The sequence below is a fragment of the Propithecus coquereli genome, unplaced genomic scaffold (genome assembly GCF_000956105.1).
Source record: "Propithecus coquereli isolate 6110/MARCELLA unplaced genomic scaffold, Pcoq_1.0 Scaffold503, whole genome shotgun sequence".
NCBI classification, from domain to species: Eukaryota; Metazoa; Chordata; class Mammalia; order Primates; family Indriidae; genus Propithecus; species Propithecus coquereli.
The window spans coordinates 1167270-1192662 of record NW_012150875.1 but is presented as its reverse complement, the minus strand read 5'-3'; the positions used below and the strand labels follow the sequence as shown (position 1 = coordinate 1192662).

The 25393-nt window shown below is 47.1% G+C and overlaps 1 protein-coding gene across 3 annotated transcripts in view; it reads right to left on the bottom strand.

The window, feature by feature from the left end:
* GNAS (GNAS complex locus) overlaps positions 1-25393 on the bottom strand; it is a 51587-nt gene that overhangs the window by 12535 nt on the left and 13659 nt on the right. For 2 of the 3 annotated variants that reach the window (XM_012656496.1, XM_012656497.1), the window contains exons 1-2: positions 4860-5332; positions 1069-1141 (exon numbers count right to left, since the gene is read on the bottom strand). In XM_012656496.1, the coding sequence (XP_012511950.1) occupies positions 1069-1141; positions 4860-4998 (212 nt within the window). In that variant the 5' untranslated portion in view covers positions 4999-5332. Of the gene's footprint in view, positions 1-1068; positions 1142-4859; positions 5333-25393 lie in introns of those variants that run through there. The other variant, XM_012656494.1, reaches the window with a different exon arrangement.

Genomic DNA, 25393 nt, shown 5'->3' with positions numbered 1-25393 from the left:
CCATGCGCAACTGAGGGATAAATTTCCAACTGGATCCAGGTTTATGAAAGGGAGTGAGATTGCTAACCAGCTAGTAATTGCAACCTAGCGCCTCCAGCTGCTTGTAAATCTAGTGAGATTAACCACTTTCACACCGGTGATAACAGAGGCTAGTAAACTTAGTTTTTTCTGTTTCACACATTTTGTTACAACAGGCCCAATCTTGGGTCTGGGGACAAAAGTGAATTCCCTGATTTATTGAATGCTCGTTTGCATTCTTCATGGCAAGCAGGACTCCATGTCCCACACCTCAAACCTAAGCTGTTTCTCTCTCTTTTTTAAATCTTTATTCTCCCACTGCAGTATTGCCACGTTGTCCTATACCAGGATGCTTGGAAGGACTTTTCAAAGGCAAAATTGCCCCTGGATACGGCCGGAAGTACCTAATCCCCAGTTTTTCCATCATTTCTTTAGGCAAGGGTATTGATTTTTTTAAAAAATGGAAACAATTTGCCCATAATCATGATTCAAAAGGGGGCAAAAAAAAAAAGAATTGTAAACAAGGGTTGCCACTTCCAACTTTATTTAATACGAGAATATCACTGAAACAATGTTTCCCTAATAGTTTAAAACATCCTGCATCGGTTCATTACATTGAAATCTGCTGGGGGTGGGGGGATCTCTGCAGTGGTCAGCATGGGCCAGGCGAGGGGGTGGCCACGGCCCTGAGAGCCATGTTGAAGACTCACTGCACCAAAATCTGCGAGGCTGCGGCAGAGGACCTAGCCTCAGTGAGGCTGTCACAGGGCCAAGTGCTCTTAAGTGTCCTCTGCAACCAGGCACTATTTTCCTGGGATAGGGAGATGTTTTACACAAACACTGGTGCTTTATTAATATCGTTATTATTTGCTGCACCTAAGATTCAGGGGGGAGCCCCAATGACGTCTTCCCAGAGTTTTCTAATATGTAAATTAGGAAAAAATTAAGTGAAAATTGGCTGCGCAGCCCTCAAAACCTACCTACACTCCCTAAAGGTTAGCATAAAGGTTGCGGCCCTACTCAGCGCCCTTTTCCAGATTTGACACTTACTCTCCGTTAAACCCATTAACATGCAGGATCCTCATTTGCTTCACAATCGTGCTTTTACCAGATTCTCCAGCACCTAGAAAATGAAAGTAAGTCTCAGGTTATGAAGCAGGCTTTTTACACACTTTGGGCAAGGAAAGGACGGCTGTTTTTTTTTTGTTTGTTTGTTTTGTTTTTTTCCATAGAAGCAACACACAAAAAACAAACACAACACAACAGACTTGCAATTTTCCTTGACATTTCGACGCAGAGAAAATGAATATCCAACTCCGTGTCTACCTGCAGTATTTCACCATCAGATTAACAAGCAAGAGTTAAAAGTTTTGCTGTTTTTAAGTGTTTTGTTTTGTTTCTTTTGGGTGTTTGAAAAACTGTGGGGTGGCAAAGGAAAGGGGCAAAGAGAAGGAATGACGCAATTTTGTCATCTGAGGGGGAAACAAGAAAATTGAAGTTAAAACTATGAAACTGAATTTTTGGTAAGTGAGCAGTCACTGGCAACGTGTACACAGGAGTGTGTATAGCACATAACTCGTCAGATGTTTCGTGGTGAAAATACCCAGGATTCACAAACAATGCCCAGACACTGCAGTTTCTCCCACATCACATGCGGATGCAGCACTTCCCTCCTAAACATTTTCAAAGTGCAGTTTCTTTCTGTGCAGGTTTCCCACCCCTGGGCTACTTAAAAATCCACCCCATAAACCACAATATTATATTTTATCTACTTGCCCACCCCCCTTTCCTCCCAAACTGTATCTCTCTAAAGTTAAATTCCCTCTGGATACAACAGCCATGTTGCAGAGGAAAATGGAAGACCATCAATTATCTGTCATCTTCTGGAAAAACCACATTTTAATAACTAATACAGTGCTTGAGACCGTATTAGCGTTAACATTAGTAACCTGCAACAACAGTAAGGAGTAATACAAGGTCAAGACTTAAATTTTAAGGAAAAATATTCCTGGGATCCACTGAATTTGAGAGATCCCAAGTCCTTCCCAACTAGAAAAGTATGAAGAAACACACGCCTCCATTTTAAATCACCTTTCATTTGTTAAAAAAAATTATATGTACATATTTATGGGAAAAACAAATATTTCCATCAAGCTAGAGGGAGGATTGCTATTTTGCATTTTGGTTTTTGCAATGTACTCTCTCCAACAAATAATCCTTGTGTGTCCTCCCACACAAATCTGTTTGGTTCCCCCCCCCTTTTTTTCTTTTTACTTTTAATTGTATTAACTGTTTTAATGACCAGATAGCAAAGCATTCCTCCCTTGCTTGTCTTTTCTCAAGGCTGTAATCAATATCTGTAAAAGTTAAAATTAGTTTCCACAGAAACATTGATTTCAAAGCAAACATTCTATCTTAATGAGCCTAAATTAAAATATAAAAGGCTCTATTAAGAGATTCTATGAAGAGAATACGTAATATTAATTTGGATCTCCAATACTCTAATTTTAGAAGTGTTAAAATGCGCAACACTATCTTTTACAGGCACAAACAGATCTGTGCCTCAGTTTCCACATTTGTGAAATGTGGCTGAAAAATTATTGTATGATCTTTTAGGGTTCTCTAATTCACTTAATTTTTATGCCATTAAATTAAGATGGAGTAAAAAGAGGATTTAGGGCATTATTATGTTTCCTTTTTTGGGGGGAGGCATTATTTGGTGAGAATCACCATTTTAAAAAAGCAAAATGTTGTGTCACTGGCCTGGGCTACAGATTTTTTGCCCGAGGCTATCAATAAATCATGATAAAAACGCAGCCATATAGACTAGGGCACAGTGATGCAAGGTGTGTTCAGAGTAACAGTCTCAAATTAAGTGGAGACTTTGTAATTACCGCACAAAAGGTGTTAGAAATTTAAGGTACCATTAGCACCACACTTGACTTAAATTAGTATTCAGATAGTAAGATATAGTATTCATAGGAAATATTCTAGACTTTTCCAGATTTAGACTTTGAAATCAAGTCCCATGCATATTAATATTCACATAATTCTGACTTTAAAAGTTTCAGACGAGACTTCAATGTATGTACCATTTAATAACTGAATTTGCAAATGCATGAACACCAAAGACACTGATTTTCACTTAATTATTTTCTGCTTTTACAAATCTGGACCCAGGAGAACAAAGACGTGACCCATCCAAAAAGAGCAAACCAAACACCACCAAAGAAAAAAACCAGACTTTTACATTTTATTCCTCATAATCAAGCTGTTTTGTTGAAATGTGACCATGAACGAGGTCTTACTTAACCTAGCGAACTGACAAATTTATTCAGATAGCCAAATCACCAAGGAAGTGGAAAACTTCCATTCTAATTAATGCTTGTGTGTAACTTTGGTCATTTCAACGATTTTTTATGCTACTTTTATTTTTTCCCAGAGCAGCAACTTAAACAAAAAAAGGAGGAAAGCCATCTCCTTGAACATTTTTCTTTTCTTTTTTTTTTTTTTCTGGTGAAAGAGGAAAAATCGCAATCAAAAAAGAAGAAAAACCCAAAACCAAACAACCAAACGTCACTTGACAAACAACTAATTAATGTCTTTTCATCTCCTCCCACCTGGAATAAAAGTCTTCTCCTTAGAGTGCTCACTCCCCCCGCCCACCTTGAAAAGGACAAAAAAAAAAAACAAAAAAAACGCCATTTCCAGACCAAGAAGCCATTTACAGACAAATGTCATTTTCCAGTTTTATAATGATTTGTGAATGTCTTTGTTTTTTCGTTTTTCAAAAAGCGCTCGCAATGTGGCCAACCAGAAGGAAAATGTGTGTTTTTTAATGGTTTATTAAAATGAGGTGGGGGCCGCTGCTGGGGGGCAGCTGCTACAATTAATTCTCTTCTTTGCTTTTCAAAAGCCTGCAAGTCTGGAAGGGGAAAAAAAGGTCACACTGTAAAATGACGTGTCATTTGGCTTCACTGGGCACTTTTCGTACTAACTCCATGCATTTTTGGTGGGTGGGTGGGGGGGGTCTGTATTTTATTCGATTCTCCTTTCTTCCACGGCCCGGCCCGGCCGGGACACGTCTGCTCCGCGCACACAGGCTGTCCTGCCCGAGACGCACCAAGTCGCGCCCAGCGGCTGCCGCCCTCCCCCCACTCAGGCGCCACGACTCGCTCGCGCCCCCTCCCCCCACTGCACCACCTTTACGGCTCCGAGCCTTTCCGAGGGGCTGATGTCACCCGCCCCCCCACTCTCCTCGGCCACTTCCCCAGCCAAAGCCTCCCTCTGGCGAGGCCCCCTCCGCCACCACGGCGCCCCCCAGCGCCACCCCCTCCTCTTCTCGCCCCTCTCTTCCCCCGTTCCCTCTCCCAATAAATCATACACCCTAAGGAGGCGGGTCCCCCGCCCTCTGCCCGCCACCCCATTTCCTGTCCCCGAAACCCTCTTTTTGTCGCAGTCTCGGGAGCCCCGTGGGCCTCCCCTCCCCCTCCCCAACACGCACACGAACCCCTGGCGTCGTGTAGGCCTCGAGGAAAGAGAGAGAGAAAGGAGCGAGGAGAGCGAGCGAGCGAGACACACACGAGAGCGGGCGGGCCGGGAAGGGGGACCCACGCCCGCGTCGCCACGGCCCCCCGCCCCGTGTCGAGCCCCCACCGGCCAAATTCGCGCCCTGGGGTCCCCCTTCCGGCCTCGCCCCCCGCAGACAGAGCCCGCGGCCGGGCAGCGGGCTCGGGAGCGCGCGCCCGAGGCAGGGGGTGGGCTCGGCGCGCGCGGCCTGCAGGGCGCCCCTCGGGGCCCGCGGGCCGGGCCAGGGCCGGCGCCCCCCGCCCCGCCCTTACCCAGCAGCAGCAGGCGGTGCGTGGCCCGGTAGACCTGCTTGTCCTTCTGCAGCTGTTTCTCGATCTTTTTGTTGGCCTCGCGCTGAGCCTTCTCCTCGTTGCGCTGGTCCTCGGTCTTACTGTTTCCGAGACAGCCCATGGCGGCGGCGGGGCGCGGCCGGGCTGCGGCTGCGGCGGGCGCGGGCGGCCTCAAGCGGGCCGGGGCAGCGCCGGGCGGGCGGGCCGGGCGCGGGCTCGGCTCCTCGGAGAGGAGCGCGCGGGGCGGACTGCGGGCCGCGAGTCGCGGGCCGCTGGGACGGGCGCGAAGGGGAGGGTGGTGTCGGTCGGACCGAGGGGCGCGCGCAGCTCCCCGCCCCTCGAGCCGAAGCCGAGGGGACCGATGGCCGCCGGGCCGAGGCGGACCAGAGCAGGAGCTGCGGGAGCTGCTGCCGCCGCCGCCGCCGCTGCCGCTCTTATTGCCTCGGCCCGGGCCCCCGTCGCCGCCCCGACCCAAAAAGCGCCGCGGCGGGCGGGGGGAGGCGGGGGGAGGAGGAGGAGGCGGCGGCGGCGAGGGGGGTGGAAGGAGGAGGAGGAGGAGGGATGAGGAGCAGCCGCCGCAGCGGCGGCGGCGGCGGGGAGGGCGGGAGCCGGCGGAGGGAGGCGTCCCCCCCGGGTGCCCGGGAAGGGGGGTCCCTCCGCCCGCTCCCGGCCTGGGACGGGACGGGCTAGGAGACGCCCCCCAGCCCCCCGGGCTCAGGCCCAAGTCGGGCCGGGCCGAGGGGGGAAAGGGGGCGTCTCCGCGCCAGTGACGACCCCTCGCACGACGCCAACGCTCCACCCCCCGGGCCGCGTAGCCCAGCGGTCCCCGAAGCCTCGCTCCCCCTCCTCCCGCGGGCGCCGCCGAGGGGCCGGGGTGGGCGGAAGGGGAGGGAGGGAGTGTGCGCCCGGACTTAGGAAAATTTTCGAAAAGAAGAGAGAGACAGAGCAAGCCAGAGAGCAGAGTGTGGAAAAAGCGAGGCGAGCACGAACCAATGTACAGAGCAACCGAAAAGGAAAATGTGTCCACACACACGCACAAATACTAATAAAACTCCACGGTACACAGCGATGGTGGTGTCTGGTGGCGGTGGGGGAGGTGGGGGATGGGGGGTGGGGGGTCTGACTACATGAACCGGTCGTCGCGCTCCTCGCGCCCCCGGCGCCGGGCTCCATGGCCCGGGCCAGAGGCGCCCCTGGCCCCAAAGCGCCCGCGGCCAAGGCCTCGGCGCTTGGCCCGGGTGCTCCAAAAGGTGAAGAAGGCACAGCCCAGGAACATTCGAAAGCAGCAGGTCGCCCCAAACACGAAGCCGCAGCCGCGGCCCTGCTCTGTGCGCTTCTGCAGCAGGAAGTTGAGCACCCACGAGGGGCTGCGCACGGAGAAGACCAGGAACACCACGAGGGGCAGGTGGGCGCTCAGAATTCCGGCCTTGAGTTGCCTGGGCCGCCACACGATGCCCCCCACACGGGGCAACGCATAGTAGTCATCATCCTCGTCGTCCTCGTCCGTTTCCCACTGGGCCCAGGCCCTACTCGTGCCCCCGGCGGCGCCCTCGCTTCCCCCGGCGGCGCCCTCGTCCTCGTCGACGGCGGCGGCGGCGCCGGCGGGAGCCATGGGAACTCGGGCTTGCTCCGGGGCTTCCGGCACCTTCTTCTTCTTCTTCAGCATCTTCTCCAGCTTCTTCCTCTCCTTCTCCATCTTCTTCTCCTCCTTTTTCCTCTGCTCCAGCAGCTTCTTCTCTAGCTTCTTGCGCTCCTTCTCGGACAGGAACTTCTCGGAGGGGTCTTCCCGCGCCGCGTTCTTGGGCGGCGTCGGGGGCTTTCGGGCGAGCGGCTCTCTCGGCTCCGCCAACGCCGCAGCCGCCGCGGCAGCTTCGGCAACTACCTCGGCAGCCGCCGCGGCTGTCTTCCTCTCGCTGTCCGACACCCGGGCTTTGAGCTTCTTGGCCATCTTCAGCATGGTGGCTCCACCACCTCGGGGAGGCCGGCTCGCGCCTGGCCTGGGTACCCTGCTTGTCCCCGGCCTTGGGCTGTCTAGCCCCTGTGCGCCCCGTGTCCGGGGTCCCCGCTGCGCTGCCCCGGGGCCGTGGAGCGCGGCTGTCCCGGCTCGGGCTGCTGGGCTGGCTGCCTAAGAGTTAGCGCCCAAAATGATGAGCAAATGAAAAACGGGTGAGAACAAACCAAAAGCACCCAACAACAGCAAGAAACCAAAAACACCAAGAAATGTCAAACAACTCAAAAAAGAAAAGTGAAAAGGCGCGATGGCACGAGTTTGCTGTTACCCTCAGGCGCTCCTTGGTTAGGCTCTTGGGTACGCCAATGGAGAAGAGAAAAGAGAAAAGAGAGAATTGGGGGGTGCCCGGGAGGCACGGGGCAGGACAGCAGCGCAGGGCGCCGCTGCCCTGTCCCGGCTCCGGTGGCTCTTGCCCGCGCTGGGCGACTCGCACTTCCGCGGGAAGCCCGGGCGCCCCTCGACTTACATGTGAGTGAGGTGCACTCACACGCAAGGCAGTGCCTGCCTGCCTGTCTGTCGGCCGCCCGCCGCCGCCCCGCGCCGGGACAAGAGTTCTCTCCAGCCGCGGTGCCGCAGCCCCGAGCCAGAGAGCCAGAGAAGGAAGGAGCGCCGCGCCGGGCCAGCCACCTGACGCAGCCCGCTCCGCGGTGCCGACGAGACTGAGTGTCCCTGCCGGGGAACAGAGCTTCTAACCGGCCCGATGACGCCCCAGCCTCTTCAGAGGACGGACCCACAGCAGCGGCCCCTATAAACCGAAGGGGAAGCGCAAAAAATCGGCCCACCGAGGACGCGCCCAAATGGGCCGCCGCGCACCCTAGGGGTGTGGGCCGGTGCGGGGACAGTGCGGGTGTGGGCAGGGGGCGCAGGGGGCGCGGTGGTGGGGGGCACGGGGGCGCCCAAGACGGTGGGCTCTCGACCCCGCCTCCCAGACCTGCCTCCCAATTTTCGGTGAGTGGTGTAGCCCTGGGCGGCGCTTACCCCTGCTGCGCGCCTCCTTACCTCCGGTTTCCCGGTTAGTGCACGCGGGACCGCCACCCACCCCTCCCTCCCGGCGGCGCGTGCCCGCGGAGGTAGGTGTCGGCAAGCTTAATTCTAATTAATTGCGACTCCCGGACAGAGTTTCCGATCTTCTGATGAGAAAAGTGCGATGGGCGCGCAAAACTAGCATTGATAGAAGAATCGGGCGGCAGGCAGTGCGCCGGAGACGGGAGAGCCGAGGAACAGGGGCGAGAGCTCTGGAGTCTGTGCATGGGATGTCCTCCCAGGTGGGATAGGTGGTGGCCCGGCCTGGGCTCCGCGGAGACTCTGGAACAGAGGGAAAAGTAGTTTACTGAACATGAACTTGTTTGAGGATTGTTTCAAAAGTCTAAAGTGTCCCGCCCCCTCTCTCGTCCCCACACTAGGATGTAGCAGAGAACAGGGTTAAGGGCAGGGACACTAAACTTTCAACCACTTGACTCCGGCCCACTTTTCCTGGGATCTTGGTTGGGTCCCTTGCTGCCAGGAGTGTAGCTGCTTGGGTACAATTCATTCATTCATTCATTCATCCATTCAGTAAATGTTCGGTCCATGCGGGTTGGTGTGGCCCACCATGTGCCCAAGCGAACAGGATAGCCAGGTAATCAGGCAAAGACATGGTGCTGACCTTGGATGGGACGCAGACCCGCATGCCAGTAAACGAACGAAGATCTGCAAAGTAATCACGAACTGTCTTCCGACTTCAACTCTCTGACTTCTAACTTGGGACGTTTGAGAAAAGAAGTCTACCCAAGAATATCTAACAGTCTCTAGCGGTATGGGTTGACTGACACTTCCAGAGGCCTTGAGTAAATTGTTGGGTATAGTTTTAAGTTATCTTTGAAAATAAAAAGACACTGTTGCCCACTCAACAGGACCACCGAAATCCTCCCTTTCCCCATCTGCTCAGCTTCAAGTAAGAACAGGTGTGACACATGAAGATGCCACATATTATTTTCCTTGGCCCCTTCAGGTACACCTCTACCCCCATTCTACAAGGCCTCTTTTTTATAAAGCGAAAGGACAACAGAGGGTTATTCAACATCACCAAGGAACACTAGGAATCAAGAAGAAGAAGCAAAACATTGACGCTAGACCCTCATCACCTGCAGACCCCTGAATTTCTCAAACTGCTCAAATGTTGCTGTTCTCTCTGCTCAACACAAGCCAGGTATTTGTCACACTCTGGATCATGATCTCTCTTCCACACAAAAATACACTTTCTTTTCAAAAAAGCACCTAAGTTGATACTTTTCACCTAACCAAAACTAAATAAAAATATTTAACTGATACACCTGAACATGCTCATATGAAAATTCAGCAGTAAGGCCTTACAACCAGTATTTCAAGGCTGTTTGAAGAGACAGCCCACTATCATTCACCAGATAGATTAGAACTACATGAAGACAGGGCCCAGGTTTCATAAGCTTCATATATTAAATAAAAACTTATTGATTGAATTTGATTCATCAATTGTCATTTTTAAAAATTGGTAAAGACTTCTAAGAGGGAGAAACAGGCCAGAAATTTTTGTTATGCTCCACTTGTTCAACAGCAAAGACTTCCTGCTTCCAATGTGGCGAAGCACAAATACATTGTATTTAAGAGGCACAAAGTAAATAGTAACCAATACAACCTTGATACTTATGCCAATAGCTACATAGTTACAAATGAATAAAATGGACAGTCTCCTTATTTGGAAATCTCTGAGTTGGGTTACCACCTTCCCCTTTTAGATAAAGAGCACACCTGAATTTTAAAAGGAGTGAAACTGCCCTGTGTCACATACTAACATGCGTTCTAGGCAGGGCACAGTTGGGATTACTGTCCTAGAAATGTGTAAGGCAAGGTCGGGCTTATTCCTTTCAACTCCTAATCCATCAGGCCATCCTTGAAAAAAAAATTCTCTAAGTGTATAGGTTTCACCTATATTTTATTATGACTAACTACTGATGGACAAATAAAGCATTTACTTTATAAATAAATGGCAGCAGGTGGAACCAAAGGTTTACGGGTAAGCAAATGACATCAAGAGCTCTGAAACACAAGCTGGTTTGTGGTCTGTTGGGTTTTCTGTTTTCACTGGACACAAAGTAAAAGAAGAGATTTTACTTAATGGGTATGGTGAACTGACACCATCTACAGTTTTTGGCCTAGCATTTTACTTCCCCAGGCCCTAAAAGTTGTAATTGTTTAAAAAGTCTTTCAGATTTGGAGGCTACCCTGTGTGACCTTTTCAGATTAATGAATATTTTAATAGGTCATTACTGTTTTAAGTTTATGCTTTGAGAGAAGAGTAATTCATTAGCATAATTCTTAGAACAGTCCAGACTAGTGTTTTCCAGTGGAAGGGGCTTCTCATTTGGCTCAGGAAGAGATGGAAGTTATAGAAACTTCAGGCTCTAGAGAGGGACAAAGGGCTAGAATGTCCTGGGTATAAAATGCCCAGGGAGCACGCAGTTCCCTGGCTCAGGTGACTTGCTTCATGCCAAAGCCAGACAGTTGAGAAAATAATACATCCCTACCCTAAAACACTAGGTCACCTAACAATACAACTTGGTTAAACAGGTGGTGTCACGCGCTACAGAGAGAGATGGCCTAGCAACATTTCTTTCCAGCAGTCCATATTTTACACAATGGATGAATTCACATGTCGAGGTTTGAATTTTGTGGTCTTGTAAGCTTCATATTTATGGATGGAGTTTGTGTTCCTTGGCTCTTCTGCCTCTTTCTGAGTAAGAATGCCTTGTCTGCTTTTGCAAGCAATAGACTTGCTACAACTTAGACTCTTAAATACATTGTTATACTTAATGATGTAATTCAGTTTTTGGACAAAAGCCTTCTCCTTGGCCTTTCATTAGTTCAGGTCATTTTAAGCTATTTTCCAAGAGCCCAGAGAAAACATAATATTATTTTAATAGCCTTGGAAACAACAAATAGGTTTCCACCAAAACAGAAACTTTGGCTGTAAGGTTTTAATAGTAGTATTTAGCACTTCCACGGTACTTTTTGTCTTCAAAGCACATTCTGCACTTTCATTAACTAGAATGACTGAAACTGTTATTGCAAATGAATGTTGAAGCCTATGCCATGTAGATGATGAAAGTAGAAATTGTAACAAGCATTTCCTAGTCCCACTTAATGCCTGTAAGAAGGTTTTATTACTTAGGATGATAAAAGTTCTTAAAAATATAATGTAGTGATTATCCAGGGCATTTTTTTTCTTGTCATATTACTAGTTAGTAACTTCAATCACAAAGTAACCCAAACTTGTATTCAAAACTAAACGTGATGTAAAACTTCAGTTCAGAAGTCTTGAAGTCAACTACTGAAGAATTCACTACCTGGCCATATGAACTTTCCCTATTTAATTAATATCCATTAACTAATTTTAAAATAATTTGTTTTTAATTCAGAACATACTCTAATTTAAGCAGAATGTGGGGGTGCATTGGCCAATGTGTTTGGATCCCATTTCTTGAGCCAGTGGCTTTGAGATGCTGTTCAACCATCTACTCAAAACTGTGGCACACAATATGAAGGCAATTGGGATTTTCCACAGCCTTTCTTGATCTATCTTGACCCTGATGGGCAGGCATCATCTGTGAGAGGAATGTCCTAGTCCCCATGGAGGTCCAGTTCCCAAGGTCATTGGTGATTTTCTCACAACATTGCCATGAGCCCCAGTGTAAGTGGGTATGGACTTTTAACAAAGCCACCATCTACCTTAAAGGGGGTTGGAGGGAGCTAACAAAAAGAGACTATGTGTATTACTTTGTTCTTTTTAATACTTAAACCTAAGGCTGGACGCGGTGGCTCACACCTGTAATCCTAGCACTCTGAGAGGCCGAGGCGGGCAGATTGTTTGAGCTCAGGAGTTCGAAACCAGCCTGAGCAAGAGCGAGACCCCGTCTCTACTAAAAATAGAAAGAAATTAATCGGACAACTAAAAATATATAGAAAAAATTAGCCGGGCACGGTGGCGCATGCTTGTAGTCCCAGCTACTCGGGAGGCTGAGGCAGACGGATTGCTTGAGCCCAGAAGTTTGAGGTTGCTGTGAGCTAGGCTGACGCCACGGTACTCACTCTAGTTCGGGCAAAAAGTGAGACTCTGTCTCAAAAAAAAAAAAAAAAAAAAATACTTAAACCTAAATCATGTCATATACATATTAATTTTGGTTGAAGATTCTGGATAGACAATCAAGGAGGGAAAGACAAACCCACCAGCATAACCAAAAGGGAGGCCCACCTGCTGAACACAGCGGCATAAACAATGAATTGCTAAACTAAAAGTAAAACCCAGGGAGGAGACTGAGCAAGCCCCATTTTCTTAGGGGTATGTCAACATCAACAACAGACCAATGGGCCCACTTAATGGAGATCTTAATTGAGTAAAAAAATATTTAAGAGTTTACCACTCTACAGCAGGAAAGTTAATTTTCCTCAACTAAAATATCCTTCACTTCCCTTGGGGGAAAAAAATTTCATGAAGACTAAGGTAATGGGAAAACCTGTTGCTTAGAACTTTTAACTTGGCCTTGAAGATGGAAACTCATCCAGGATGGGCAACAGTGCAGCAAGACTAGTTAAAAATAGGCACAGGCCAGTTCATTTTTGTTCTTATTTACAAGGTACCTTCTTTAAATGACATCTTGACCCAGCATCTTACTCAACAAATGACAACAGAAAAAAATGAAAAACGAGTTGGTACACCTGGAAATGTGATGCTGCAACCAAGCAAGTGGTCTGAAGTTCTAATAAAACCTCCTTAGGTAAAAGAAGACCCTCTCTGACTTTCAAGACTTTAGGCTATTTTTCATTGTATTCAATTCTTCAAGTTTAGCCCCGTACAATTACAGTTTGCTGTGTGGATCTATACAAACGAAACAACTGCTAAATAGAAGCGTTCTATCTTCAGTTGTTACTTTATTTACCCACCCAGAGAATGTATGTGATCATTTTCAAATAGCCTGCTTCTGCACAATTTCCATTTAGCCCCCATTTGGCCAAAATGCAGTGTTTGCTGGGCAGCCCATAGGCTGTGCTTCTACTGTCCTGCTCAGTGGTTTATGGACTGCTTGGTGGTGTGCACAGCCCATCCGACACCAGCAGAGCCCAGATGGCACTGAATCTTCCTAAAGTCCTTGCCAACCTCTTGAAGTTAAGAGGAGGAGAAACTTATTCAGCCAAAGCATCAAACATTTGCAACCAGTTTGGGAATCAGATGAAAAAGAGATGTTTTTATGAGCTACAGACCTCAGCTCTACCCACAGCCACATCCCGGGGTCTCCGCACACTGCCCAGTACTGGGAAAGCTGCCTCTCCCAACTTTCCTGAACATTCCTGTCTCTCAGTTGCCTTAGTCTCTACTACCTTCTCAGATTACGGCTCCTTTTGTGCTAATTACACCGAAAAAATTGAAAGAATGTCGCTGACTTTACAAAGAACACAAAACAGACTTGCTTTAAAAACTAAATATAGCCAATTTCTTTCAGAAGGCAGACAGACTCGGCCTTCAGAAGATTGGTATTACGCAGATTAATTGCAGATGGCCAATTCATTTATTAAGACCCAGGTGACAGAAGGTCTCAGCTATTGGGAGGACAGATAAAAAAAGGCGTGTTGCTTTTGGGGGCCATTTACATAAAATGAGAAGTTCTGATTAACGATGAGTTTTTTCCGGTACTTAATTGTAAATTAAGATTTGCCAATGATGACAGGCTACCATGGAAAGAAGAACGAAATGGAAGCTGTTGACTATAGAAAGCAGTACCTGTACTATGTAGGTCAAATAGGAAGGAAGGAAGGAAGGAAAAAAGAAAAGAAAAGAAAGACAAGAAAAAGAGAAAATAGAAGAAAAGAAAAAGCAAGAAAAAGAAAGAGGAAGGAAGGAAGGAAGGAAAAAAGAAAAGAAAAGAAAGACAAGAAAAAGAGAAAATAGAAGAAAAGAAAAAGCAAGAAAAAGAAAGAGGAAGGAAGGAAGGAAGGAAAGAAGAGAGGGAAGAAGGGAGGAAGGGAGGGAGAAAGAAAGGAAGAGTCTAACTTCTCATTCTGGAAGGCTGTGGCTGCTTAAGAACAAGAGGATGGTTTTGTAGCTCCCATTCTCCATTACGTAAGAAAATAGTCTTTTATGGGACAGAATTGGGAAGAAGAGTGTATTATTCCCATTAGCCAAGCAAATTGTGGATTACTTTCCCCTCCCACCACCATAAAATCCTTAAAGGGTTAATAGGTGAACAGTAGCAGCTTGGAATGATTTATTTTTTTCCTAAGGAACATTAAATACTGAATTGCTCATGCTGAAATAATGCTACAGCTGTGATCCATGGGGCTGAATTTTGGACACTGGCTCAAGTGACAGGTGTACTTGTTGTATGCCCAGCTCGGCTGAAATTGTGATGCCTAACTCAAATTTTTCCCCAATTAACTGGTGAAGATTTTAGAGCCAGCAGGGAAGAGCCTTTGCCACAGGCTCAGAAGACCATGTGTGCTCAGCCTTCAATGAAAATGTCAGCCTTGAGGGAGAATGGAGCATTGCTCCCTGGTCATAAAAACAGGAAAACTGAGATGGACCTGCAATGTCTAAGAAGGTAGGGAAAAGAGAAGATCTAATTGGGACCAAACCTTTCTAGGTTCTAAAGCAAACAGGTCTTTCCTAACATTCAGCTCTTGGAGGATTTTAGCAATTGAAGCAAAGCCCAAGATTCTAGGAAATGTGTCACCAAAATTGGTATTATTAGAGGAAGTGGCACAAAGTTAGAAACGCAGGGTCTAATCTGTAACATGCTAATTATACCTATTTTTATCCCAGGGTTGCAGTGACCTAACACCAAGAAATAAACACTCTGGAGAACTAGCCCTTCACATCCTGAAGATATGAACACCTTGAAGCGTGGAAACCCACCGGGCAAAGCTTTCACTTGGGTTCCTTGGTCCAACCTGAGGTGAGAATCGGTGGGCGCCCATGCAGGAGCTGACTCTCAAGAGAACTTGGCAACAGCAAGGGAAGACAAGTGGACTCTACACTCGACCTTGGGGGTTCTGGTGTGAGGACAGCACGTCAGTAAGAAGGCAACCCTGAAATGCCAAAGGCTAGCCTGAACAAACTGCACTGTCCCCACGGCACGTCCTGGTCTGGAAAGGGAAGGAAGAGGGCTAGGCTATGATTTGTTGAGCCAAGAGGGATCCTAAACGAAGCTTTCCTCAGTCCATTTCACTGACAGCAAAGGCCCTGGACCCTGGCCTTCTGTCAAGGTACCACACAAAGGAAGTTGATATAAAACTTAGTTGGGACCCAGAGACATCTCATCTCCATGTTAAAGGAATATTTCATTTACTTATAACCATTAGAAGCATCCCAAAGTCCAGAAAAACCTAAATGACCCAAAATTCATATCCTGATGTTATTTAACCCATGCCTCTGGAAGGCATGTCAGAACAGCATAATTTAAAGTCATTCCCAGGCTCAAAAGTAAGTTTTTTAGATAGTCTTCTATTAATTAAATCAGTAATTATTTTAAATGCATCATTTCGATTCAATGCCATGAGTTAGCTGAATGAATATAAAAAACCCAAAATGTTCAATAACTAGTATAATCCCCAAGTAGACTTAATATTTTCATCTTCAATATAAAATACCTTTATATTTCATTTACCTTGCACATTCTTAAATGTGTTAAATACATATGTTTTCCACAACCTGGCATAACTACATATCCGCTAGATTTACTACTGAGGGGTAGAGAAGGCAGAGAGGAGAATTTTGTTAAAAAAAAAAAAAAAAAAAAAAAAAAGACCATGACTACAGGATAGAACTCTACAGCAAAGATCTACTTTCTAAAATGGATGCCACAAGTAGAAGAGATTTTGAAAGAAGAAAATTGATGCGAATTTCTAAAACGTGTAAAGCAAAACAGCAAATCTGCAAATGAAAAAAAAAAAAACTACTAGCAACGTGAAACCCCCCAGGAAACAAACAAAATATCACTGTAATTTATAGTAATTGAACCCTTGCTTACCCTTCCTCCCAATACCTGATAATTCTGTGAAATCAACCAGCTGTCACTCTTTTCCTTTCAGAAACATGACATTGATTTGTCTAGCAAAGACCCATTATTAGAATTCTGAGGTCTGCCTAACGGGGCTACTAATAAATCTAAGTCATCAATTCTTGATCTTTTTTGTCCCCCCTAAAATTCTTAGTTTGTGGCAAACTGCTGAAAACACATTTTCAAGGTCTGTGACTGCAACATAAAAATAAAGGCTTAAGGCTGGGCTTTGGAGGTCTGATCACCCCAGAGGGAAAATAAGTAAGATCGATGAGGAATAACATCTGGGGTGATATCAATACTCTCTTTGGGCAGAGCTGTTCTCAAATAGAAATGAGCTGCACAAGACGAGCAGGAAAGGAGATATGTCAGGGAGCCATCACCCCTTCTGCCTCTCCTTATCCCCCCACCCCACCTGCCTGGCTTTGCGCTGCGCTGAGAGAGAGATCAGGAGAAATTGCAGCCAAGAGAGTCTAAATGGGCTATGCCCCTGAGACACTTCTTGGTGTCAAGAAGACAAAAACTCAAGCCAAAAAGCTCAGCAGAATAGGAAATTTGTGGGCAATGAAAAGCCATAGGAATAGTAGGAAGCATCACATATTTCTAGCAATGAAAATCTGAGTCTTCAGGTTGTGCTAAATGACTCAAAATCTACCTGCGCAAAGCTACAACGGAAACAACGGACCTTTTTAAGGTTATATCGTTCCTGTTTATTTGGCTTTATCACTGTCAGAAAGTGGCTGGGAGCCCTCTCTCCTTTTTCATGCTCTGTAAAATGTAAATGATCTAAATTAAGAAGCCGTCTAATCTCAACAATATTAATTCTGACATGAAAAATGAGTCCAATTCTTCAGACATGATTACAATCACCAACACCTCACATTAACTGATCGCCTCACTATTTTGCCCAAAAACCTGAATATTTTCCTTTTCCAAAGTACTTATTGATATTTAAGAGGGGGTGAAATCCTCAAATGCTTTACTTATTCTGACACTGAAAATGCACGATCTCCTAAAGTGGGTTTCCTTTGACCTCCAGGCTCGGCAAACATCTATATCTGATTTGTCTGGTTTTTTTTTTTTTCTTCTCCAAACTAAAATCTTTCTAAAATAAAATATCTAAGTAGCTAGAGGGTCATAAGCCTGGATGCTGTCCTTGCATATTTCTCCTTCCAAACTGAACTGCTGGCTCTGAATATTGCTTTCCAAGAGGAAAAGGAGAAAAATGGGTTTTAACATGTTTTTCAAGTGTTTTTCCCTAAATTGGTCCATCAAAACCAGCGAGATCGCTGTTCCTCCATCTCAGCAGGCAGAATCACTGTACCTGCAGACAGGGGGTACATTCGCGTTTCAAGTTGGCTTGGATGGGAAGATGGATTGTTCTGGGGAAAGGAGATATGTCTGTATCCCTGCAGTACTGCCTTGTGATTTCGAGACCACTGCCTCCTTCCATAAGATACTGCAGATGCTGTATTTTGCTCATTAATCCTCTCACTAAGTGTAAGAAATAAAGTGGTTTTACCCGTAAATGTCTGTAATTCACCAGCACAAAGCCCTGAGCCCCCCCGTTTCATTACTAGCTGTCCATCAACAATCATCAAAATTAGAAGTGTCGCCAGCAGCATGACGACGACTTAGCGAGGGGAATAAGGAACCCCAGAAAATCATAAATTGTTTGGGGAAGTTGCCACGTGACATATCTCCTGGGGTGGGGTGTGGGGGGGTATAATGCCCACCAGTGTTTAATTTGAGGCGGTGGGGCTCTCTTGGCGGCGACATCGCTTCTCACAAAGACATTGTGCGATTCAGTTACACAAAAGCAGCCGAGAGGAGCAGGCTCGAATCGGCTCTTCTGCTCTGTGTGATTCTGCACTGGAAGCTCTCGAAGCAGCCTGCACTTCATGCTGCGTGCCATAAAACAGCCCTAAAACCAAAGAGGTGAAAGCAAGTGCCAAATAATGCACCTTCTATGTCTATTCTTTTTTTCCTCTCAGCCCCCTTCATCCCTGGAGACCCCAATGCTAACCTGGACACGTTTTGCTACTTCCTGTCCCCAGGCACTAAGGCTCTTTCCAGCTGTGAGAAACAGTCCAGGATTCACTTTTCTTTCTTTCTAAACACTGCCAGCCCTGGTTCCCCAGGCCACCTTTGGGGGTTATAGCAACCCCACGGGTGCCTCCTGTAGACTCAATGCCTAAGGTCAGACAGAGCAGGGATTACCGACAAGGCCAAGAGGTGGGAAGGGGAAACGGGGCCCTTCCCCTCTTTCTGCTTGAGTTGAATACAGCCTCTCAACATCTGGTTCTCAACTCTTTCCCAATCCCTAAAGCATGGCCGGCCTCTGCCATCAGAATGTCAGTCCTCAGGCCCTTGAATGTCCGTTGGAAGCTTGCAACTGACTTAGCATCTGACTCTGAAACATCACTTTCGACAAGGGTGAGTGTGACCACCTGAAACCCCTCTGAGGTACAAACATGCCCCACAGAGGAAAAGGGAGAAGCCAGCAGCAGGTTGATAAGTTCTGCCCCTTGGGCCCGTCCTATTGACAATCTACCCCTGGCTGCAAGCAGCAAGGCAGGCCCCACACAATGGCTGGTGGAGCAGACTGAGGGAGGGGCTTTGCTCCCCACCCCCAAGTCCATCCATCATTCCTCTGCGACAGCCGCTTTGCAGGCTGTACCTCGGCAGCTCACACGTCTTTCAGAGGCCCCCTCTCTCCCCCCCACCATGAGCCTCCTCTGTAAAATCCAAAAAACATCTTGTTCTTTCATCATAATTAAAGTGCTGTCAGGGAAAATGGCACGGCTGAGTTTTGCTGCTGTTGAAATGACCCTCTCTCTCCAACCTCTTCCTGTCTCCTCTCATTTGCTAAAGTGGTCCTTTCTCTGCCTGAAATCAGGCCCTTTAGTGATGGAAATTTTAGCTTAAAGTAGAGAGTTCTAAGCAGAATCCTAACCTTGGGAGGGTGGGGAAAAAATCGATGTTCTTGAGCTGGCCTCTGTCTGCAGCAAGGTGCCGGCAAGGCCATTTTCATCTGCAGAGGTGGTGGTGGCAGCTACCTCTGGGCTTCCGATCCACGCAAGGTCTCCTAATTACAAGTCATTGTCAGGGTACACAATTTAGCAAAACATGGAAGCTGATTCTCCCTACTGACTTCACTAAGGGACAGCAGGAAGCTATTTAGAAGGAAGTACAGAGTTTCTGGATCTGGGAAGATAAAATCCAAACGCTTTTCATGCTCAGAGGGAAAGCATGACTGTGTATTTAATATCATCGCTGGCAGTGTGCTTGTGTGTTTGAAATGAGCTATAACTTACATGCATAATGAAATGCCCTCCTCCTAGCTGGGTGTTACCCAGGCGCACTGGAGGATACTTCCCGTGCATTGTGGATACCGAGGCATGTAGGGGTCTTTCTAAAGTCTCATCTCGTTATGTGACAATGTTATTCTAATCCTGTTAGCCATCACAGAACTTTCTGAAAAGAACATGTCAGATGGGTAACATTAAAAAAAAAAAAAGAAAGAACCTACGCCCTGAGTAATTGTGAGCTGTGCCATTCGAATCCATGACATATATTCAAAATACGTATTACGGGAGGAATTCATAATATTCATCCTAGCCTTCAACTACTTACATTTTAAGGAAACTGAAGTGTCAGGAGCTTTCAAAATTAGCTTAATTTCCTTTTCCTAAAGATCGTGCATCTCAGAAAGGCCCTTTTTAAGTGACACTGGGGAATTTAATTGGCAGGCTTCCGGGTTTCTATAAGGATATGCTAATATCTGGCAAGTCAAGATGGCAATCTCCCTGGATGGAATCATTAGTCGTTAACGCACCTCTGAGTAACTCTAAGCTAAGGTGTGAAATTAACCCAAGTGCCACTAAGCCTCAGTTCTTCCTAAGGCTGTAACTGCAGGGCAGCTGGGGGCTGTTCCTGTCACATATAAACAACAAGGCTGCATTGCTGCTTGCTGGCCTGACCTCCGGCTTCCTCGCTCCTTTGCTTCACACCCCCCACGTTGTAATTCTTTCTTAAAGACAGCAAAGCAACCCTACAGTACTCAAGCCTCTTTTATTTACTGACTGTTCTGTGTGTCGCAGCCAGGGACACTGAAGAAAAACACAGGGCTTGTCATTGTCAGCCTGTGCTGGCAGGCACCCCAAAGGCTGCGATCAGGACCTGATTGTGCCACTTGAATGGGGGGGGGGGCGTCTGCTGCCAGGTGGGATATCGCTAAGGCACCACGCTGTTACCTGGAGAGTGGAGGGGTGAGGGGTCCCCATGTTCTAGGATCAGAGGGGAGGAAAGCCAATTTGCTGCATGGGGGCTGCTAGGCAGCCACAGACCTGGACTGGGGAGAGTGGGGGCCCAGGCTGGGACAACAGATGCCCCTCCCCTGTGCCTTTCTAATGCTTCCTGTTAAAATTCTACTCTTGAGAACCCCACCATTAAAAATATGACTCTTTGGGCTTTCTGGCTTCATAGAGCTCTTTATTAAAATGCAAATGTCACTTAAGAGTAGCACCATAAGCCTTTGCCAGCTAATGGGATTAACTGAACAGAACATAGGCACCTGCAGGGAGGTAAGGGGGCCTGGGGCCGCCCCGAGGCCAAATCTCCACATCTCAGATTTGTCATGTGCTCATCCCTGAACACGCAGAATGCAAAATTCATTTCCCTGTCCAACTCTCAGGACACTAATCCCAGACACAGACAGAAGATTCTAAGGTTCGGTGGAAGAACTTGGGCCCAGCCCCTAAGAGAATTTCAGTTCTGGAAGATTCTGGAAGGCATAGTTTGGCTCTGCACAGAGCACAGATGAAAGAAGGGCCCTGGCACAAGGCGGTTCTCAGCAACATTCCTGGGCTAGGCCTCTGGAACCCCTTCTGGAAGCAAGCCTGCCCCCTCAGCATGGTCAGTAACCCTCCTTCCTGGAGAAAGGCCTCCTTCAGTCCCTCGGCTGATAAGCTATCAACACTGAGGCCCACCCTGTGACCAGAGAAGTCTCAATCACTGCTGTTTGTGCAGAAATTTCCATCCTCAGACTGGCATGGAAATCTGAACAGTGGTGCCTGTCAGATGTCTAGACAGTTGTTTGTTTTGACCCAGGCAGATCTTTCTGTGTTTCTGCACTTTAATTAACAGCGCTCAATAATGCTTTTACGGAAGGTCCGATTTGGTTTGCTCAACTGGGTTGGAGAACTCTTAGGAGGTTGCTGAAGTCTGCAGTTTGATAATCTTTCCATGTCCCCTTAGCTGCTGTATCTAGTCGCTATTTAATCACCTAGCAGAGACTGCCTGGTCTTGGTAACTTCCTGGGTTTGTTTTGATCGTGAGACCCTCAAGGGAGCAGCAATGTCTTATACCTTCGTCTTCTCCATGGGGAAGGGCACACATTTGGCACTCAATACATGTACATTGAATGAATGAATGAATGAATGAATGAAAATGCCTACGTTGAGGCAAACTCACCGACCCAGCAAGGATTCATTCTCCTAAGAGACGTGGCAGACACGGGATTGGCTGCTGCAAGCTTAGTGCGGCTACTAGACAGGCAAAAAGGAAACAAGTCTATTTCAACCCACAAGTTAACCAAAAATTTAGGAAATAACTTATCAGTGGGAAAAAATGGGTACGTGTATACCGGACTAGGCAGTATTCCATGCTTTTTGCCAAGTTAGACTACACATGAGTAAACCTCAGATCTGCCAATAGTCAAAAATTTGAAAAATTAATTTGTGACAACTGTTTTCATTTTGAAACCATGATGGACTTAACTGTTTTCCTAAATTAGTCGTGTCATTTTATGCTAAATTTCCATGAAGCACTTCCCAACAGCCTTTCTTTCTTTCTTCCTGAGGACCAACCACGAACCCCCAACTCCCAGTAATTCTGGAATGTCACAGAAGGCCCATTTTATAAAAATATTTGTGGTGAGCTCCTTTTCTTGGCTATTAGAACAGCAATTGTTTTTTCCCCCCACTGGTCCCTAATCAGCCATTTCACTAAGTCTCAAAGCAATACAAATTTAGCTCAAATCAATTAGCAACACATTTCTAACTCTTGGCGCCTGGAAGGATATGAACTTTTCCTGGTGGAAAGAGGCTAAACCTTGAGCATGAACTAGGGTTCAAGAAGTAGGGTCAGCCTAGGAAGCCACTTCTGCCTCTGTGATTGCGCTTCAAAAAAATGAAAATAAAAATAAAAAGAAAAAGGCCTAAACATGAGAGAATGGGGTCCTACCGCAACAAATTAGGGGGGGGATTTTGATTTTTTTTTTTTTTCTCTTGAGCTGATGAATAAATCACAGGACACAAAGAAAGGCAGATGACGGAATATTTTCCCAACGACTGCCAGGAAGCTGAAGGTCTGCTCTCGTGACGTGCATCTGGCTATGATACTCTCTGCACCCTCACCCCCACCCAGCACAGAGCAATCAGTCTTGTCCCTGCTCTCGTGCTTAAACTCCCTTGTTCTCTTCCTTGCTGAATCGAATTGTCTTCCCTCTCTAATGAACGTTCCCCAGTAGAATCAAACTTGTTTTTTCAGAAGGTGTGGGGAGTGGGGGCAGGGGGGAGAGGAAGAAAGGAAGGAAGAGAGGAAGGAAGGGAAAAAAAAAAAAGAAAACAATGCCTTATACCGGGTCTGGCTGGAGCCAACTTCTCGAGGATATCAACTTGTAAAATTCTAAGGATTTCCTCAACATCTGAGATATATACTTAATTTATAGGGTGTTTGCTTTTAACATTAGGGTTTGCTTTGTTTTGTTCTGGGTAATTATTGAATCAAAGAACTCATGAAGATTAGATTTTTGTTTTTTTAAGACAAAAAGATCCACTCTGTGCCAGATGTCTTAAAAACAAAACTACTAAGTGGGATAAGGCATGTGAAAACAGTTGAAAAATCAGGTTGTGCTAGAAGCGGGTCTACTACTAATTTCAAGGTAAAACAAAAATTGGACAACCGTATTAGGAACAGGAGAGAAAAATTCAGGGAAGCAAAAAGGGTCCCCTGTGGTTGAGAGGGCAGTGATCAGAGCTCAGAGGCCTGGGTGGCCCCCATCCCAGCACACACCACGAGCCTCTGTCCCTGCTCTTCTTGGTGGCTCTTGGAACCCACTTGGGACCTCATGGGGTGGTGGGGTGGGGAGGGGATAATGCTTCAGCCTGAGCTTCTTCAGAGCTTGCCCCTCCCCTTTCTGCCCAAGCCTGGCCCCTCGCTGTGTTGGCATCTGTCCTTGGCAGCTGTCCATCCCTTCCCTGGCCTGACTGTAATTACTTGCAACCTGATCCGTCTGCTCTGGACTAGAAGTTCCTAGCGGGCAGGGATCCCATCTGCTGCTTAGAGCTAAACTTGGCAAAGTGCCTCTTTTCTTTTTTCTTTTCTTTCTCTTTCTCACTCTTTCTTTTTTCCCTTCCTTTCTCTTTCTTCCTTCTCTCTCCCCTTTGCAAATTTTTAATTTAATCTCTGTGTTCATTTACCTCTTCCCTTCCTTTTGCCCATTCTTTTTCTCTCCCTTTTGACAACAAAGAACTGGCTAAGGGGAGCTGGTTTTAACTTCTGAGTTGTTCACAAGGATCCTGGGATTTCAAAATTCAGAGAAAGAAAAGCAATGGTAAAGGGTTCCAATTCTGTCCCCCTTTTCCCACTCCAGTGAAAGGACTAACAAGTCAAAGAACCATGGGGAGACAGCGGGGAACATGGGAAACCTCTAAGGCAATCAGCCTGTAGCGTCTGCGTGGGGGGAGTGAAACACGAAATTGTTTGCCCACCAGGGCTAATACCCTCCTGAAAAGTATCCACCCATCTGGGTAGAGAGCAGGGGAGATAAGGAGAAATAAATCACAGCAGGATGAGGGCAGGGTGGGGGACTTCCTGCAATGCTATAATGTCATTTTAACAATAAATGTAACTTCTAGAAGGAAAGGGGCCAGGTCAAGTGTCGGGTGGGGGTTCCAAGTCCTATGGGGAGTGAAAGGGGCAGTTTGGCCCCATGGGGAGGGTTCTAAGAGGGTGTGGTTGCCTATAAGGGAAGGATTTGTGTGTCTGTGGGAAAGAAACCCACCAAATAAACAGACCGAAACCTTCTTCCCCCTAAAAGCAAGAGTGGCAGTATTGGTGTGAAATCTAAGGTCCCTATGTCCCAAGACAGGATGAGACCCCAACCAAAGACACCCCTGAAATGGGGGCATCTTTCCCTTTTGGGTTCGTACATTTTATCTAGAGAATTCTAAGTTATCCCACTTCCTGCCAGCCCACCTAGCCATTCTGCGTTCTCTGCTGACCTCTGGTGGGGGAGGAGCTCCACTAACCCAGGATAGGTGGTAGGAAACAGGTGGCCACCAGCCCTGACCTCCTCTGCGCCCCAGCATCCAGGGCTACCCCGCAGGGATGCTGCCCTGCCACACGCCCTTGGCCAGCACTCAGGGACAGAAATCGGGAGCTGGGGGTAGACAAAGTACAAGAAAAACTTTAAAGAATCCCAAGAAGAATATGGGTGTAAGAGAGGAATCCTGTAGCAAAGTAGTTAATTTAAAAGAAAATTTTTTAATAGCAGGGTGGGGGAAATGCTTGCCTTAAGTTAACATGTTTTATTCCGTTCCTTTGACTTTACAATTTCAAGAGAGTAAGGGGAGAAAATGTGTATAAGATTGGGGTATTGGGGGTAAGTCTGACCAGAAAGAAATAAGTTCCCATTAGAGGACTCTGCAGGCCCTCGCATGGGAAGCCCATGTGGCCCTTCTCAAACAGATGACCTCGTGATGTCCCAGCAGCTGCAGGGACAGGAGGGGCAGAGGAATGGAGGGAGATGGCAAGGGCACCTGCTTGGGAACCAAGGAATTTGGCCCCAGACATCATTAGATCCAGCTTCCCCTCAACTGGAAACTAGGCGACCTGTCCCAAGGCCAGCGTTGGGCCTGAGGTTGAGCGTGGGGGTCCCATCCTTAGTGAGGGAAGAAGACTCGTCACTAATAACAATGCCCCGCAGCTTGCTGTCCACTTTAAGCACTGAGAGGCAGAGAAAGACTGAGGAGGGAAGATATTTAAACAAGCTCTGAAATCTCAGAGCTCCTGAAAGACCCGAAGATGTTCTTGTGACTGGAAAAATGACAGAGATTCGCCCCTAGCCAGTTTCTTCTCTGCAAAAACCCTGAGCATGCACCCCAGATTCTACTCCCTCATCCCCCTGCACCTTCCAATATTGTCTCCAAATGCTTCCTCCTCCAGGAAGGCTCCTTGGGTTTCACTAGTGGAAATTGGACCTCTGAATGTCTTTTCTAGCCCTTCCTTGGGGGTGGGAAGACTTTATCGCCAAACTTTGCTCCTGCAAAGATTCTCCTAGTGACGGGTGCCCAGAAATTATGAATTATTTACTAAAGGATAAGAGGTGGCCCTAAAATTTCATTTCCCATACAGTCTGCCATTTTGGAACAGTT